Here is a 17,979-nt window from a genome sequence, read left to right as displayed (position 1 = left end):
TGAAATGGAACTGCACTTAAACATTACCAATTCTCACCCTTCTAACCTCTTCTGCTTTCAATCCATCCCATGTACAAAAATATGTTTGTCATCCAAGCAACTACCTCTGTAAGCAGAAAATGAATCCTTATGACATTTCAATCTGCACAAGCTTTTGAGATTGCACAAGAAACCTCTGAACAAAGGCAACAGAATTCTAATACTCAAGGACCATGATTCTCACAGCATTAGTATTTTCTAATTAACAGACTGTAGCCAAATTGTCTGCCTCAATATGTTGAAATGTATATTGCTCTACAGGAATTTGCAGCCCTGCACTAAGGTATGTTCACTGTTCCTGGACTGTTCTGTTTGCCACATAATATTTGTACACTCTAAAGCCCCGTACACACGATCAGATTATGGAACGATCTGTCGTCCGTTTTTTGTGGCATGCTAGTCTGATGTGGAAAGTGAAGGTTATTTTCATACGAATTTTCCCGTATGACAGAATTCTACTTCAGAAGTGATGTCATGTGTTGGATTGCTTTGTATGTGTTCTTTCGTCTCTGAGCATGCCTAGTCTTGCTCTTAAGATTTTTTTCCGTCGAAATCTGTACTAATGAGTCGAAAATTGGATGTGTGTTGACGGAGGACAAAAATATTATAGCCTGCACATCAGGATTTTGTCAGCCGAAAAGTCGGAGTCGGCTGTCGAAAGCATCATACTAACAATCCGGAAATCGGCAGATTGGTCGTCGGACGAAATTTCCCTTCCGAATTTCTTATGTACAGGGCTTTAGAATTGCTAAGAAATTTACCAATGTTTAGAATATTTTCCTTAAAAAGGCCTACTGGATTTGAAAATAGCAATATGTCAAGTATTAAAAGTTTTAGTTTGTCTGGAAATACTCAACTTTATGGACATACACTATATAGCCAAATGTTTGTGGACACATGACCATCACGCCTATATGAGTTTATTGGACATCCCATTCCAAAACCATGAACATTAATTGAGCATATCTTTCAGCTATAACTGCCTGTACTCTTTTGGGAAGGCCTTCCCAAAGATTAGCGTTTGGAAATTTGTGCCCAATCAGCCAAAAGAGCATTTTTTTGAAGATGAAGACCTGGCTTGCATCTCTTATTCCAATTCATCCTAAAGGTGTTCTATAAGGTTGAGATCAAGGCTATGAACAGGGTATTGGGGTTTCACTACACCAAAGTCGTCAAACTGTGTCTTTATGGACCTGGCTTTGTGCACCGGAACTCAATGATTTGGAAGGGTGTCTACATGCTTTTAGCCATATTGTGTAATATACAACTATAGTGAAGGAATAAAAAACTGTGACAATGTTTATTATGCCTGCATGCAGCCTATAAATTGACAGTGCGATACCTTTAAGTCTGTAACTTAAGTACAAGTCCTTCTTAGATTCTATGAAATTTTTTTGGCTTTTTCCACATTTTCACTACTTTTTTTTCCTGTTCAAGCTTATTTCTGACCTTTGTAAATGCACTGCTCATAAACTGATGGTATGAATAGAAAAAAAAAAAAAAAAAAGAATGATTTTGTATCGTAGTGTGTAGAAAAAAAAAATATTGTTCTTTTGTTATACACTGTCTTCCAAGTGATCTTTTTAGAGGTATTCACTCTTTTGTTTTTCATATTGTATCATGTAACAGCGCTTGGCATTAATATTTCTAGAATGGAATGTTAAAGTGTGCAAATAGATTTATGGTGTGGGTGTAAGCTACGACCCAGCACGCTGGTGACGCTTTGCAAAATATAAAGACATCATAAAATATAGTCGCAGATGTTAGCAGCTTTGAAAAGAGACGCTGCAGGTCCAAAATGCAGGAAAATGGGGGAGGGGGCGGTACAGTCAAATCAATACAGGTGTCAGTGATATGGGCAAAGTCCCCTCCTGGAACTGTGAACACTGGCTGTGTCGAAGATGTTACTTAGTATTGGTGACTGTATTCAAGGGGATACCTTGTGCATGGGGAGGGGCACAATAACCATTAGGAAGCAGTGCAATACTAGCTTTTTGCCTCAATCTGCATCACTGCTATGCTCAAGCCATACCACTCTCGGAAGTAATGACAGGGCTAAAAAGCAGTAGTGAGCCCAGAACTACCCTCAAGTGAAAATGTGGGTGCTTTAAAATATAGCAGGTAAGTAGAGAGAGGAAGGGCAGGAAATAGGTTGGGTTAGGAAATTGATTCTATTACAAAAACTCATGTGGGAACATGGCTATTACAGTGATATTTGTTTGTTGTTTTCTGATTTGTTCTCGGTATTTTATATTAAAGTCCAATTGAACTTTAGGTTTAAATCAGCTAAATACATCCCCTATGCATAAAAAAAAAAAAAAAAGATGTTTTTAAAAGCTGCCACAGCCTGAGTAGTAAAAGCCTGTGTCCTGCCAGCATGCTGCAGAGTGTGGAAGCAGAGGTCTGACATGCCCCCTGCTGAGTCAGAGTTCGAATTCTCCAACCATAAAGGAAGAGTGAGCATTGCTGATAGCAGCTGCTGGCAGGAGACAGGCTTTTCTACTCTGCTTTAAAACAAAAGTTGTTGTTTTAAAAATCAGCCACAGCCTGAATAGAAAAGCCTGGAACCTGCCAGCATGCTGCAGAGTGTGGAAGCAGAGGTCTGACATGCCCCCTGATGAATCAGAGTTCGAGTTCTCCAACCATAATGGAAGCATGAGCATTGCTGATAGCAGCTGCTGGCAGGAGACAGGCTTTTCTACTCTGCTTTAAAACACAAGTTGTTGTTTTAAAAATCAGCCACAGCCTGAATAGAAAAGCCTGGAACCTGCCAGCATGCTGCAGAGTGTGAAATCAGAGGTCTGACATGCCCCCTGTTGAGTCAATGTTCTCCAACCAGAAGGGAGCAAGAGCATTTCTGACAGCAGCTGCTGGCAGGAGACAGGCATTTCGACTCATGTTGTAGCTGCTTTAGAAAGAAAACAAACTGTAAGACCGTGTTCACATATATGCGGCCCTGAGCTCGTGCCTGGGGTTCGGTGCGTGTATGTTCACCGATTCAGGCCCGAATGTTTGCCTGAATTCGCACCTGAACAAGATACAAACGTTCCGCACTCACCCCGGACCTGTACGAACCGGCTCCATTGGGAGCCGATCACACTAGCATGTCATGTGAATTGGATGTGGGGAAACCCACATTAAATTCGCATATATGTAAACCCAGCCTAAAACACAGCGCACCTTTTGTTGTGATTCACCTGAAATATATATAGCTAATTTGAACAGAAAGTTTAATTGGGCTTTATTCTTCTACCATTAAAAAGTGTAAAATAATTTGTGTAATATAGGGAGTCGTTATGACTTTAGGAAAGTTGCCAGACTGTTCTTGATTGGAAAAAAGATTGAGAAGCATTAATCTAGAAAATAATGTATGCACTTTTTTGTGGCATTTCACATTTTGAGGAGTTTTTGGCTACAGTCGCTGAAAGCAGCATGTGAATGGCAAGCAGTGAACATACAGTACTTAGTACAAACTGCAAGTCGTTAGAAAATGCAAAGCAAATGCTTGTCTAAATGATGGCACCCTAATTTATTCTCTTATTCTATATTATTACCACAAAATACTGTAATGGGCCACCAATCGAAGAATCTATATTACAGATCATTCTCATCCACTAACCCTGATCTTTGATATGGATTCAGTTAAACAGGGACTGTACCTTCCTTCTACTGGCCAAGGGCCTTTTCTCACAGTTTTTAATTTGCTATCCCCATTGATTTTCATACCTCTAAGAAGGATTAGCTTTGGCAGTGAGAGTAATTGCGCACTAGTCTCAGTAAGCTGCAGTACCAAACTTCATATCTAATATGAAGTACCTTAAAAAAAAAAAAATGTTCAGGTGAATGTCTCTTCTGAGAAGATAATAACAGTCCAATCATGGGTTTAATTAAGGCATTTAGATAGCTGGTCCCAGATTTCACAGGGAGGGTTTGCTGCACCTGTCCTTGGAAAGCTGGTCTGAGATGTGAAGTGGAGATACACATGGGTTTCATGGAGTATCCTATACCTCATAGAAGGGAACTGAGTAGTTTACGTAGACATAACCCTCATTTGGTGCAGTTCATTCTGGTTTTGTTTCATGGCTTTTGTTCCTGGTTTGAAATTGATAGAAATTGCAGATGAAAAAAAATCTATTTTCTATTAGATTTGCAGTGTAATTATTACAAATAAGAGCAACTAAGTATGCTCGTCCTGGCTAAGCAGGTGATCTGTTATTTCTACATCTACAGCTGCCTGGGCTAGAACACCAACATCATTTAGAGGCACATAGCCAGTAAACAGAATGAAGCGGCTAGAGTTGAACTCCAGCAATCCAGGCTCACCCGTCTCTTCTGTTTAGCTCCCAGGAACAAAGCTAATGTTGCCCTAGATTACATTAGGCATACAATCATTATCAACAGTTCTCAGCACCAACCCTTTCCAAAAACTTAATTGCTTTCTAGGAGTTGGGAGAGTCCCAAACGCAACTCATTGAGCTGACATATCTTTACATCCAGCTCATCTCCTGCTCGGCTGATCTCTTCTCGTATCCTGTCCCTTTCCATATGTGTTTCTTTCAGGCTCTCATCTGCCTTCTGCAGCTCTTTCTCCAGCTCCTGGTTTCGATCTTCCAAATCCTGCCAAAACAGACGATAAAATAGAGTTAAGTGTTTTTTCTGTGAGGTTGGATTGCAAAACAGGGCTGATCACATCAAAATACTGTACTTGTTTCACCTTCATTGTAAATTATTACAGGGAAATCCTAGCAATCCAAACATGCATTTCTCTGTCGCTCATTGACAGACGTAGTCCTCTTTGATTCATATCAATTGGGTTATGCTGCCCTCTACAGGAGTAGGACTAGACAGAAAGAAAAACGTTCTGGCTCCACCTTAGGGGCAGTCCCAGAGGGTATATCCTCTCTCTCTCTGCTACAGGATGTCAGTTTTTTTCTGTCTAGTCAGGAGTAAGGACCTAAGTTCCTTGCTGGGATCTCTGGTCCTGGCAAGATTTTTTTAGAAAATTTTTTTTTAGGTAGCTTTTTCTCCAGTTTTCCTGTGAGATCTTCAAGCAAATCACGCCGGATCTGGGCGACGGGCTGGATGTTGAGATCCAGTGGTCACCCCAGCCGGCCTACGAGCGCGCGCAGACCATAGCTCCGCGCTGGGTCGGCCGCAACATATTCAAGTAAGTATGCTGGAGCCGGGCGACGGGCTGGATGTTGAGATCCAGTGGTCACCCCGGTTCAGCCTACGAGCGCGTGCAGACCATAGCTCCGCGCTGGGTCGGCCGCGACATAGTCCCATGGACGGGGACTGACCCTGCGAGTTAAACGTCTCGCTTGGACGCCAAGAACCAGCAGAGTCACGGCACCGTATTGGTCGACAGCCCCCCACCTCGGTGGAGAGGGTACTGTGAAGAGAGGGTGCCCGTCAGTTCCGGTATGGTGAGTAGATGTTCCCCCTTCCCCCCTGTGGGGTTCTTTGGGATACGGGCCCCTCTGTGTATGGTCGGATCCTTTTCTGACATTTAAGGTTCCCCCTCTAGCCTATGACATGTTCACTTATCTCCCTGTGATAGTGTGATCTGGTGGGAGCTGACACTCCAGCAGGCTGGGTCTGGGAGCTGACACTCTAGCAGCCTTGGTTTGGGAGCTGACACTCTAGTAGCCTTGGTTTGGAAGCCTGACACTCCAGCAGGCTTGGTTTGGGAGCTAACACTCCAGCAGGCTTGGTTTGGGAGCTGACGCTCCATGAGGCTTGGTTTGGGAGCTGACGCTCCATGAGCCTTGGTTTGGGAGCTGACACTCCAGCAGGCTTGGTTTGGGAGCTAACACTCCAGCAGGCTTGGTTTGGGAGCTGACGCTCCATGAGGCTTGGTTTGGGAGCTGACGCTCCATGAGCCTTGGTTTGGGAGCTGACACTCCAGCAGCCTTGGTTCTCCAGCAGATTTGATCCAAGGAGACCTGGTTCGATTCACTATAGTAAAGTATAAGACATCCAGGGCAAAGGAGGTAATAGCAAGCACCTACCTTAGACTGAGGGCTATCGCCATGCTCCCGCAGGCCGACAGGCCGCCATCAGTTTTTTTCAGAGCCGTTCTCAGGCCGCTGCACTGGAGGAGCCACGCTAGATCGGCAGTCCGCCGCCATTTTGTTGTAGACCACATGTCTGCATTTTCTACATAGGCCGCCCGCAGGTCACGCAGGCCGCCATTTTTTCGTAGCCTGGCGTCTCCTGCATGGGGGCGGCCATGTTTGATGTGCCCAGCCGACCTCGAGGAGTAGCTGGGAGCGCCGGAAGGCGTACACAGGGGGCGGAGCCACTTCCTTTTACCCGGGAAACCTAGTACAGGACTTCCCAGTCTGCACAGGACAACGCTGACAGCAGTTTTGATAGTAACTTCTCTGCATCAGGTGGTGAGCCCTTGGGGTCTCTCTCTCTCTCTGTGGGGGTCCAAAGCAGGTACGCTGAGGGGCGCTATTGCGCTGGGGGATTATACAAAAAAAAAAAAAAAGAAAGGTATTTTTTATTTTTTCAAATTTTTCACTGGCAAAGTGTCCTGCATTAACATGGACCCTGCCACACATGTATCTCCACCTGATCCCCTCGAGGCGGCTGCAGGACCCTCCAGTTCCCCACTTTCTATTGATGCATTATCAGCGGTTTTGGAGTCTTTTGTATCCCGGGTGGAAGTGGCCTGTCAGGAACGGGGGGCAAGGAAGCAACCCCCGCCTACCCCCATTTCATCTGAAACTTCAAATTCAGAGTCTGAGCCTGTCATTGCAGGTGCAGGTACCTCCTCTGGGGTTTGTGTCTCGGGTACTGTTTCTTCAGACAGTGAGGAGGATGTTTCGGCATCTATCTTAGCCCGAGAGGAAGCGTTGGTGAACGCGCTAAATGTATCTGTCCGGGAAAACTTAGGACTACAGGTTACACCGTCGGAAGTAGCTGAGACTGAGATCCCTTTTGGTACTAATAAACGCACCAAAATGGCGAAGGTATTTCCCTTGCCCAAATGTTTCGGTAATGTAATTAAGGAAGAATGGGGTCATCCAAAACGAGCCCCTACTATTTCCAAACGCATTAACAGGCGTTATCCGTTCGAGGAATCCCTCCTCAAGAAATGGACAGTACCATCTGTGGTGGATTCTCCAATTTCCAGATTAAACAAAGCTACGGTTATCCCATTGGAGGATGCTCCGTCCTTTAAGGATCCAGTGGATCGTAAGGTGGAAGCTGTGTCTCGCGCCATCTTTTCCTTGATTGGGTCAGCTTTCAGACCAGTAATTGCTATTGGTCTGGTTTCACAAACTGTGACAGAATGGACCAAGTGGTTACGCCGGGACTTAGAGGGGAGAGATATCCCCCAGGCGGTATCAGATCTGTTGGAACAGATGATACAAGGGTTACAGTTTGTCTGTGACGCTGCTCTAGACGCCACTCCTTTATTGGGGCGAGCTTCAGTTTCAGCAGTGGTCCTCAGGCATACACTGTGGCTAAGATGTTGGTCAGCAGACCAAAGTTCCAAGAGAGCTTTGGCTAATCTCCCTTTTCAAGGTGAGCGCCTATTTGGGGCCAACTTAGATGAGATTATCAAGGATCTCACTGGAGGCAAGAGCACTTTCTTGCCACAAGGCACTAAGGGTAAAGGACCTCGTCAGAAACGGGGGCCTTCCTTTTCCGCTCATAAAAAGTTTTTTCGCCCCACGGGCGACAAAGCTAAGACCTCCAAAACTCCTTCAGGAGGTTTCAAGGGGCGCTGGTCGGGCAAACAAAAGCCCGGCTCTTCCAGACCTGGAGATAAGACTACTAAAGCCTGAAGGTGCGCCCCCACCCATAGCTGGGGTGGGGGGACATCTTCGCCGGTTTCCGGATCCATGGCTTTCCAGAATCCCGGACAAGTGGGTTTGCGAAGTCATAAGGTCAGGTTACAAGATCGAGTTTCAATCTCTCCCACCGGTGCGATTCTTCCCTTCCAATATCCGACTATCCCCAGATCGCCTAGAAGCTCTGCGGGGGGCAGTCACGGACTTACTGCAACAAGGAGTGGTGGTCCACATTCCTTGGACAGAGCGTTTAAAGGTTTTATTCAAACCTGTTCACAATACCCAGAAAAGAGGGCAAGGTGCGTCCAATCCTGGACTTAAGAGCACTCAATCTTTTTGTCAAGATACAAAAATTCAAGATGGAATCCATTCGCACAGTAGCAACCTCCCTGCATCAGGGGGATTTTCTAGCATCCATAGACATCAAGGATGCCTATCTTCACATTCCCATTTACGCAGGACATTAGCGTTTCCTGCGTTTCTCCGTAGAGGAGAACCATTATCAGTTTGCGGCATTACCCTTTGGTCTCGCCTCGGCTCCCCGGGTCTTCACGAAGGTATTGGCCCCAGTGTTGGCGCTGCTGCGACAACGAGACATATCGATTCTAGGTTACCTAGACGATCTTCTGCTCCGTGCGGAGTCTCCGCAGACCTTGTTACAAAACTTAGAGATCACCATGATCTCTTTGCAAGAGTTCGGGTGGCTGGTGAACCTGCAGAAGTCTTCTCTGGTTCCCACCAGGAGACTCGAATATCTGGGTCTAATTTTAGACACATCCAGGGCAAAAGTGTTTCTCCCTGCGGAGAAACTCCAGAAGATTCAATCAACGATTCAGTTGTACTATCTGACAACTGGCCTTCCCTTCGGACTTGCATGAGAGTCCTGGGTTTGATGGTGGCTTCTTTAGAAGCAGTATTATTTGCCCAGTCCCATACCCGAATCCTTCAAAAAGAAATTCTTCTCAAATGGAATCGGAATCCAGATTCCATGGACAATCGGATCCGACTGAGCGAGCGGACCAGGAAGTCTCTGGTCTGGTGGCTTCGGTCTCCGATGCTCAGCAGGGGAAGTCATGTCTTCCAATAGATTGGACGATTTTCACCACGGATGCCAGTCTATCCGGGTGGGGAGGAATTCTCGGCAAAGTATCCGCTCAGGGGCTTTGGTCCCTGGAAGAGTCCAGGTTACCGATAAATGTATTGGAACTGAGAGCGATCAGACTTTATCTGATTCACTGGACCGAGCAGCTCCAGGGCAGCCCGGTTCGGATCCAGTCGGACAACGCCACGGCTGTGGCTTACGTCAATCACCAAGGGGGCACCAAGAGTGTCCTGGCGGCCATAGAGTGACCAGCATTCTTCATTGGGCAGAACGATTGTTCCAGCTCTCTCCGCGGTATTCATTCCGGGGGTGGAAAATTGGCAGGCAGATTATCTCAGCCGTCAGATTCTGGATCAAGGGGAATGATCTCTTCATCCAGAGGTATTCCACCAACTGTGCCTCGGTAGGGGCACCCCGAATGGGATCTGTTGACATCTCGGCTCAACAGGAAAGTGCGGAGGTTTGTGGCTCGCTCCCGCGATCCTCTAGCAGACGCCGCAGACACGCTGATCGCCCCGTGGGGCAGTATCAGCTACTGCATGCCTTCCCTCCTCTCAAGTTGCTGCCGAAGCTTCTTTGCAGGATAGAGGTGGAGAGAATCCCAGTTACCCTGGTAGTTCCGGACGGGCCTAGTCGGGCCTGGTACGCCGACCTGGTCAGGCAGGTTGCAGACGTTCCTTTGCGACTTCCTCTCAGGGAGGATCTGCTGTCGCAGGGACCGATCTTCCATCCTGCTTTACGATCGCTGGCTTAACGGCTTGGCGGTTGAGAGCCAGGTGCTGAAGGACAAGAGATTGTCAGCTTCAGTTATTCCTACTCTAATTAAAGTGAGGAAAGTGACTTCCAGAAAGATCTATAATCGCACATGGAAGTCTTATATCACGTGGTGTGAATCTCTTGGGTTTCCTCCACGTTCTTATTCGGTGAACCAAATCTTGGCTTTTCTGCAACAGGGGGTTGAGCAGAAGCTGGCCTTGAGTGCTATCAAGGGTCAGGTTTCAGCATTAGCAATCTTCTTTCAGAAGCTTTTGGCTACTCATTCCTTGGTGCGGAATTTCATCCAGGGGGTGTGACACCTGGCTCCGCCAGTGCGCGCGCCCTTACCACCCTGGGATCTTAATTTGGTGCTGTCGGTTCTTCAGAAACCTCCCTATGAAAATATCAGGGAGATTCCCTTGCTTACTTTATCCCAGAAGGGGGCCCTCTTGGTGGCTATCACTTCTGCACGCAGGGTGTCAGAACTGGCTGCATTATCCTGTTGTTCCCTATATCTGGTGGTTCATAGGGATAAGGTTGTTCTTCGTCCGAATCCATCCTTCCTTCCTAAGGTGGTTTCAGAGTTTCATTTGAATAAGGACATTGTATTGTCTTCCCTGTGTCCTGAGCCCAGTCATCCTCGAGAATTCACGTTGCATTCCTTGGATGTAGTTCGGGTGATCAGGGTATATTTGAATACTACGGATTCATTTCGTAAGACGGATTCACTGTTGTGATCACGGATGGCCCTAAGAAGGGGTTGCCTGTTTCTGCCGCGACCATCTCTAGATGGATCAGACAGACGGTGGTATAGGCTTATTCTATTTAAGGGTAGGGATCCCCCGTTCCCTGTTAAGGCGCACTCTACTCGGGCGCTTAGTGCTTTCTGGGCCTTCCGCCATCAGGCGTCAGTGGTTCAGGTTTTTAAGGACTACTTGGTCGTCGGTTCATACCTTTACAAAATTGTATAAGGTTGATGTGCTGGCATCGTTGGATGCCTCTTTTGGCCGCAAGGTTCCTGCAGGCCGCTGTTTGAGGAGACTGTTGGTCTACCTCGAGGGTTTGTTGGGTAGGTCTCATCTGTTTGCTCGATGAGTCCCTTGATACTTCTGGTTGGCTCCGGTTGGTCCTTCTGGATTTTGATTTCTGTTCCCACCCCTCATTTGTGGCACTGCTTTGGGACGTCCCAATTGATATGAATCAAAGAGGACTACGTCTGTCAATGAGCGACAGAGAAAAATGGATTTTTGTAAGATCTTACCGTAAAATCCTTTTCTCTTAGCTCATTGACAGACGTAGTACCCGCCCCTCTACTTTTGAGTTGGGTTGGGTTAAATTCTCTGACACTGCTTTGTGACAAACTGACATCCTGTAGCAGAGAGAGAGAGGATATACCCTCTGGGACTGCCCCTAAGGTGGAGCCAGAACGTTTTTCTTTCTGTCTAGTCCTACTCCTGTAGAGGGCAGCATAACCCAATTGATATGAATCAAAGAGGACTACGTCTGTCAATGAGCTAAGAGAAAAGTATTTTACGGTAAGATCTTACAAAAATCCATTTATCTTACTGGGTGACCCTATTATCCATATTTTCCTCAGCCAATTCTACCTTCTGAAAGGTAAGAGTGTAAAGCCAGATTAATTGCACATGCACTTATTGTATTTTGTTTGTATTTTGATACATTTACTGGTTCACTTAAAATTATTATTATTATACAGGATTTATATAGCGCCAACAGTTTGCGCAGCACTTTACAATATGAGGGAAGACCAGGGCTTTTCTTCTCAGAAAATAGGTGCAGGAACTCAACCACAACCCCCCCCCCCCCCCCCACACACACACACACGCACACACACGCACACACACACCTTCAAATTGCATCAAATAGTGGGTGTGGTCAAATTTCATTGACCTCTGCATGCAGTTCCCCCTCCACTGCCCCTATCCCCCCCCTCAAAAACTCCACCATCTTCCACATGTCTTACTTTTGTTGCTTTATTACCCACTTGCCGACCACTGCAAGTACATATACTGCGGCGGTCAGCCCCATGCAGGCAAAGTGACGTATGGGTACGTTACTCGCCCGCGAGCCAATAGGGGGTGAGCTCCCGCCCCCGCTCGTTCACGGGCATCCCCGCGCGAGTGACCAGCAGCTCCGATGTCCGCCGGTCACTTGCGATCTCCCGTTGGAGAGGGAGAAAGGCAGGGGACTAATGTAAACAAAGCCGTCTTTCATTCTCCCTGATGTAACAGCAGAGATCATACTATCCTGCTATGTAGTATCGTATGTCTCTGTGGTTACATCAAAAGACACGCCCCTTTACAGTTAGAAGCACGCCCCTAGGGACACACATGACCCCTGGATCTCTAAAAAAGTTAGCCCCTTCCCTGCCAGTTTCATTTTTACAGTAACAGTGCATATGTATAGCATTGATTACTGTAGTAATGTCACTGGTCCCCCCAAAAGTGTCAAAAATGTCAGTCAAGGGTCCGATCTGTCCACCGCAAAGTCGCAGTCCCGCAAAAAAAAATCACAGATCGCCGCCATTACTAATTAAAAAAAAAAAAAACGATAAAACTGACATAAATCTTTCCCGTAGATATTAAACGCAATGACTTTTGCGCAAACCAATCAAAATATGCTTATTGCGTTTTTTTTTCACCAGAAATATGTGGCGGAATACAAATTGGCCTAAAATGTTAAAATTTAGATTTTTACATTTTTTGGGGGGGAATTTCATATAAAAAAAATGTGAAAAATAATTGTTATTTTTCCAAAATTGTCGCTCTTTTTTTGTTTATAGCGCATGATCAAAAAATCGCACAGGTGATTAAATACCACCAAAAGAAAGCTCTGTTTGTGAGAAAAAAAGGACGTCAATTTCAGTTGGGTACAGCGTCGCACGACCGCACAATTGTCCGTTAAAGTCACGCAGTCCCGATTTGCAAAATAGGCCCTGGTCTTTGAGCAGCCAAATCCTCCGGGGCTTAAGTGGTTAAGCACCCAGCCAACTCTAGTACATCCCCGTAAACTGTAGGTGGCTCTGCCTCTCTTACTTGCAGGGAGATCATCCTGTAGGGGTGTAGGCATCCTCACTGCACCATAGGCACATGCATCTCCCTTGTCCCCATCCTGCACTCATTGGGAGCTGCTAAGGAGATCAGATCTGTGGATGTCATTGTGAGATGAGCTGTCACTTGTAAACACAGAAGCCGGACCTCTGTGTTTACAAGTGATAGTGGTGAGCAGGGAGCAGAGGGCCTGAGCCAGAGGTGGTGGAACTGAGTTCCACCAAGTTCCAGCTGAAAAAAAGCACTGGGGAAGACAATACAGTTACAATACAATTCAATACAGGAGGAATTAGAGGGCCCTGCTCGTTACAGCTTACAATCTAGAAGGGAATGCAGCATATCTCCAAAATTAATTGCTTTTAGTGCGGCTTGCTCTTAACAATGTAGGTAGTTGCCTTGCATTGTACAAAAACAAAGTCCAGCTGCATGCTTTTTCAGTGTTTTACATGTCCACAGAGATCAATGAGATGTGTGTGCTACACTACTATTCAAGGATCTCCAAACTATGGCCCTCCAGCTGTTGCGGAACTACACGTCCCATGAGGTATTGTAAAACTCTGACATTCACAGACATGACTAGGCATGATGGTAATTGTAGTTCCTGAACAACTGGAGGGCCATAGCTTGGAGACCCCTTGCTATAGAGATAGCAAAAGTCATATGGAAATAGACTGAATCAGACTTATAAAATGCTACACAATGCAGTGAGTACAAAATGAATCTCAGCACAAATGAAGCACTGCATGCATTTTAATGCACTTCAAAGAATTAACACAATTGTGCTTAGCCTCCCTCTGCTTGCCTGCCACACTGTTTACCCCTAAAAGAGACATAAAATAACTGGTACTTCTGGGTATTGAATTAATGTGACTCACTTCTCCTTAATGTGACAGCATTGGTGGTGCTTGGCCAGCTTTAGGCTGGGTTCACACCAGGCCCGGATTGGCTAATCGGGAGCATCGGGAGGATTCCCGGTGGGCTGGTCCAGTGCAGGGCCGGTACAAGGGGTGGAACAATTTATTGTAGGAAAGGGGAGGGGGGCGCAGCGGAGGTGAAGTGCTTAGGGCTCGGGTTTACTGTCAGTGTCAGCATCTTCTGTCTGCTTCTGTCCCGACCGTAAGCCCGCCCACCACCTGCATTGCTTTAGTATTCTTAGCTCTGTGTCCAGGTTGAGTCCCGGCATTTTCTGCATCTTCTGTCCCCGCCCACCTCCTATCAGACCTGTAGTTAATGGTCTAGGGAAGTGCTGTACATGGTGGGCGGGCCAGTAGGCGGGGATAGAGGCCGGCAGAAGATGAAGAAAATGTCGGGACTACATCACTGGCAGAGCTAAGAATAGTAAAGCAATGCAGGTGGTGGGCGGGCTGACAGACGGGGACAGAAGCAGACAGAAGATGCCCAGATTAAACCCAAGATCACTGATGAATTACAGGTAGGTACAATGCAGTGATCTACTAATATTAAGAAGCTATTGTTTCTTGTTATCTGCAACTACTTTCTTTATTTGTTCATCTAAACTGCCTGGACACTATGCATGCATGGTGTATCAAAAGTACAAGGCCTACAACAAGGGGTCTGAAGTTAGAGAAGATACAGTACAGAATTCTAACAAGCAGAATGTTGTCTAGAGGAAACTAAGGTGATGTTTCTAATGATTACAGTAATTGTGTCACTTGCTGAAACAGCCAACCAACCAGAAGTGGGTGACATAGCAAAGGTAAAAATTACTCTAGTAGTGAAGGTGTTATACTTGGCCCCTTTACTAGCGACCAGGACAGGTGTTCCATGGATCCACTTCAGGCATTCCCATTCATGTCTATTGGGACACAGTGGCTACACAGACACAGCTGCTGCTCCCAGTTTAACATGTGTGTGGGAGTGGGCATTAGTGTGCTCAGGTAGGTGTCCCTGAACTCGCATTGTCTGCATTTAAGGACGCACACCTGCACCCACATGGATGTGAAGTTGGGAGCAGCAGCTGTGTCTGTGCAGCTGCTGTATCCCAATTTACAGGATGGAACTGCCTGCACGCAGATGCATGGAATACCTGTAAATCGCATGCAGGCAAATACAGACTTCACCATGCTTAAGTACATCTGTCTAATTGAGGCCGTAATCTTCCAAAAGGGATACCTGTTCTGGAGACCATTCTCTAAGAGGGGATTTCAATTAAAGTGCTTAGTGCTCATGAAATACCCAATTAAATACAATTATATGTATATATAACACTTCAAACAAATAAAAGTGCTTTTGTGCTCAGTGCTACTATAATTTGATCACTCAAAGTTCAGTGCAAAAAAATTGTCCAATATTCTCCCAGTGAAGTATTCGCGACCATGCAGGGGAACAGTGGTGGTGGGTATCTCCTATTCACCCGTGCAGTATTATCTGGGGTGTGCGCTTACCAGAGGGATATGATCCCTGTTACCTTATTATCTAATATATCTATAGCACTTGCACAATGCAGTGATATTCTGCTCTTTTCAGCTGAGTACTGTGGATATGATTGATAAATAGGGGAGTACTCAGCAGAATTTTTTTTTAAAGTGATTTTGTGCTATTACAGTAAAATATGTTGGAGGCACCTTGCTGTATGTATTTTCCATTTAGGTGACTATTATATCAGGTTCACACTAATGCGTTTTCTGTGACTCACATTTGCGCAGGCACAGCAGCCGATTCATTTAAATGGGCTACTGTACCTGCAGGAAACACAGGAAAAAGGTCCCTGCACCTTTATGAAAACGCAGCCGCAGCAAAATCGCATGGTGCAAAAGTACCGTGTAATTTCCCGCACCAAAAAATGTGCTGCATTTTCAGATGCGCGGGAGTGCCAAAAGGAATAAATGGCAGCCTTGCGCATCTGTAAAAGAGCAGGGAATTTTTCCTGCAGGTGGTTGGGGGAATAGGTGCCATTTACACGCTGTCCCGCACATGCAACCACCTGTAACAGTGTAAACCTAGCCATGGGCTCATTTACACTTGCAGTTGGCGGGCAATAAAACATGCTGCTGAGCCTCATTTTACAGCTCCCTATCACTCCCGCCGTTTAAGCTGCAGAGGCAGCAGCTAGAGGTTTACAGATGCCACTGCTGCAAGGTGGGGGGGGGGGGGCAGTGTAGGTGTCAGTGAAGGGGTCAGTGTAGGGGGGTCAGTGTAGGTGTCAGTGGTGAAGGGGTCAGTGTAGGTGTCAGTTTAGGGGGGTCAGTGAAGGGGTCAGTGTAGGGGGGTCAGTGTAGGGAAGTATCAGTGTAGGGGGGGTCAGTCTTTCCCTCTTTCTTTCCACCCCACCTACTTGCTCTCTCCTTCCCTCTTTCTTTCCACCCCTCTCTATCTCTCTCTCTCTCGCTCCCTGCCTCTCCTTGCCTCTTTATTTCACTCCTCCTTCTCTCTCTCTCTCTCACTGAATGAATTACAAGGCTGTAGAGAACAGTGCGCCATTGCAAACTTATATTCAGAGGTTTTAATTACATTATTTTAATATAGGGAGTCGTGAACTAAAGTGGGCCAGTCTAAGGCATGAAACTCCAGGGCTGAAAATGAGTCCCACTCCGGCCCTGGTTCACACTGGTGCAAATTGGATGCCAGTTTCCCCGCAACAAATTTGCATGTCAGGAGACTGTGACCGGCTCTCAATGGGGCCGGTTCACACAGCTCCGGAATGCTTCTAAGGCAGTTTGCAGAAGGGTCACGTGCGTCTTCTGGTCCGTTTCAGGTTTGAATTCAGTCAAAAATATTGGACGGAATTCTGACCTGAAACGGTGAACAGGGACGCACTGGACCCCCTGAGGCGGGCCGCTCCCAGCCTTAAAGTGAACCTCTTGCTGTGTCCTGTATAAAGCAGATACTAGGCAATATTTATGACAAAAATGTTAATTTTTGGTGGTGGTGGCGGTGCAACAAAATATGGAGTAAGGAAACTCATAATAAAGTTATTGTAAACTTTTTGTTTTTAACAAAACAAATATGTTATACTTACCTGCTCTGTGCAATGGCTTTGCACAGAGTAGCCCTCATTCTCCTCTTCTGGGGCACTCCTGGCTCCTCTCCCCTGCTATGTGCCCCCATAGCAAGCTGCTCCCTAAGGGGTAACTCGCGCAGGCTTAATCCAGAGCTGCGCTCTGTGTGTCCATTGACACACAACGCAGCTTTTCCTCACCCCCAGCTCTCTGCTCACTGGCTGTGATTGACAGCAGCAGAGGCCAATGGTTCCTGCTGCTGCCTCCATGTTTAGTGAGGAGAGAGACAGCAGAGAGAGGCGCTGCTCTTGGGCACAGCGCTAGATTAAGATTGTGCTCAGGTAAGTAAAGGGGGGGGGGGGGGGGGCTAAACACAGAAGTTTTTTTTTTTACATTTTTTATTTAAAGGTGTGCTGCAGATACAATGAAATGGTAATTTCACAGAACATGCAGACGGAGGAAAATGTTTTAGGAACAACTGGAACGCAGGTATACCCTTCCGGAGAATGAAAGGTGAAGTAGCAACATCAATGACATTTTACATATGAAGAAGCGAACAGAAGAAGGACATCAGGTGACATAAAAAAAACTTTAAAAAACTTCCCCAAACTAGTGATGTTTCAGTAGGTAAAAGAACAATTCAACGACGGCTATTTTTTATTGCTGGAATAAAAGCAAAAATACCAAGCAGGAAGCTATATTAGTTCGTTGAGGAGAAAATGTGTTTTGTGATCCAAAGAACATATACACTGACTGGGCAGTAAGACTGTAATAAAGTAATCTAAAGCAATGAAACTACAAATACTAGCATTTTTTGGTACCATTTATGAAATTCTTTTCTTTGAGTTCAATGAGGAAAACAGCTTTCGATTGAAGATCAATCAGAACCATCGCAACTGGTTCTGATTGATCTTCAATCAAAAGCTGTGTCTCTCGATGAATGTAAGAGGAAAATAGAATTTTTTTGTTTTTTTTGAGAGGCACAACTTTTGATTGAAGATCAATCAAAACCTGTGTCTATGGATTTGACTGATCTTCAATCAAAAGCTGTGTCTTAAAATTAATGTAACAAAAATCAATTTTTGGAAGCGATAGTATGAATTATGTCCATTGAAGGGTCAGTGAAGACCTGCTTCCAGAGTGTACAGCAGTAACACTAAAGCATCTTATCAGCATTATGATCTGGGGTTGCGAGTCTAATCATGCTGTTAGCCGTACTCCGCTTATAGAAGGAACACCGACAC

At 45.8% G+C, this 17,979-nt stretch overlaps 1 protein-coding gene across 2 annotated transcripts in view; it reads right to left on the bottom strand.

The window, feature by feature from the left end:
- Positions 1-3,539: 3,539 nt before the first annotated feature.
- The window catches only part of HOMER3 (homer scaffold protein 3), a gene marked incomplete at its 5' end in the record, with an annotated part of 299,617 nt that continues 285,177 nt past the window's right edge, over positions 3,540-17,979 (bottom strand). For both annotated transcript variants that reach the window (XM_082243055.1, XM_082243056.1), the window contains one exon: positions 3,540-4,656. In XM_082243055.1, the coding sequence (XP_082099181.1) occupies positions 4,468-4,656 (189 nt within the window). In that variant the 3' untranslated portion in view covers positions 3,540-4,467. The remainder of the gene's footprint in view (positions 4,657-17,979) is intronic.

The sequence above is a fragment of the Pelophylax lessonae genome (assembly GCF_965119305.1).
Source record: "Pelophylax lessonae genome assembly, chromosome: 1".
NCBI lineage: Eukaryota > Metazoa > Chordata > Amphibia > Anura > Ranidae > Pelophylax > Pelophylax lessonae.
Note: the sequence above shows the minus strand (reverse complement) of the source record. Positions and strands in the feature narration are given on the sequence as shown.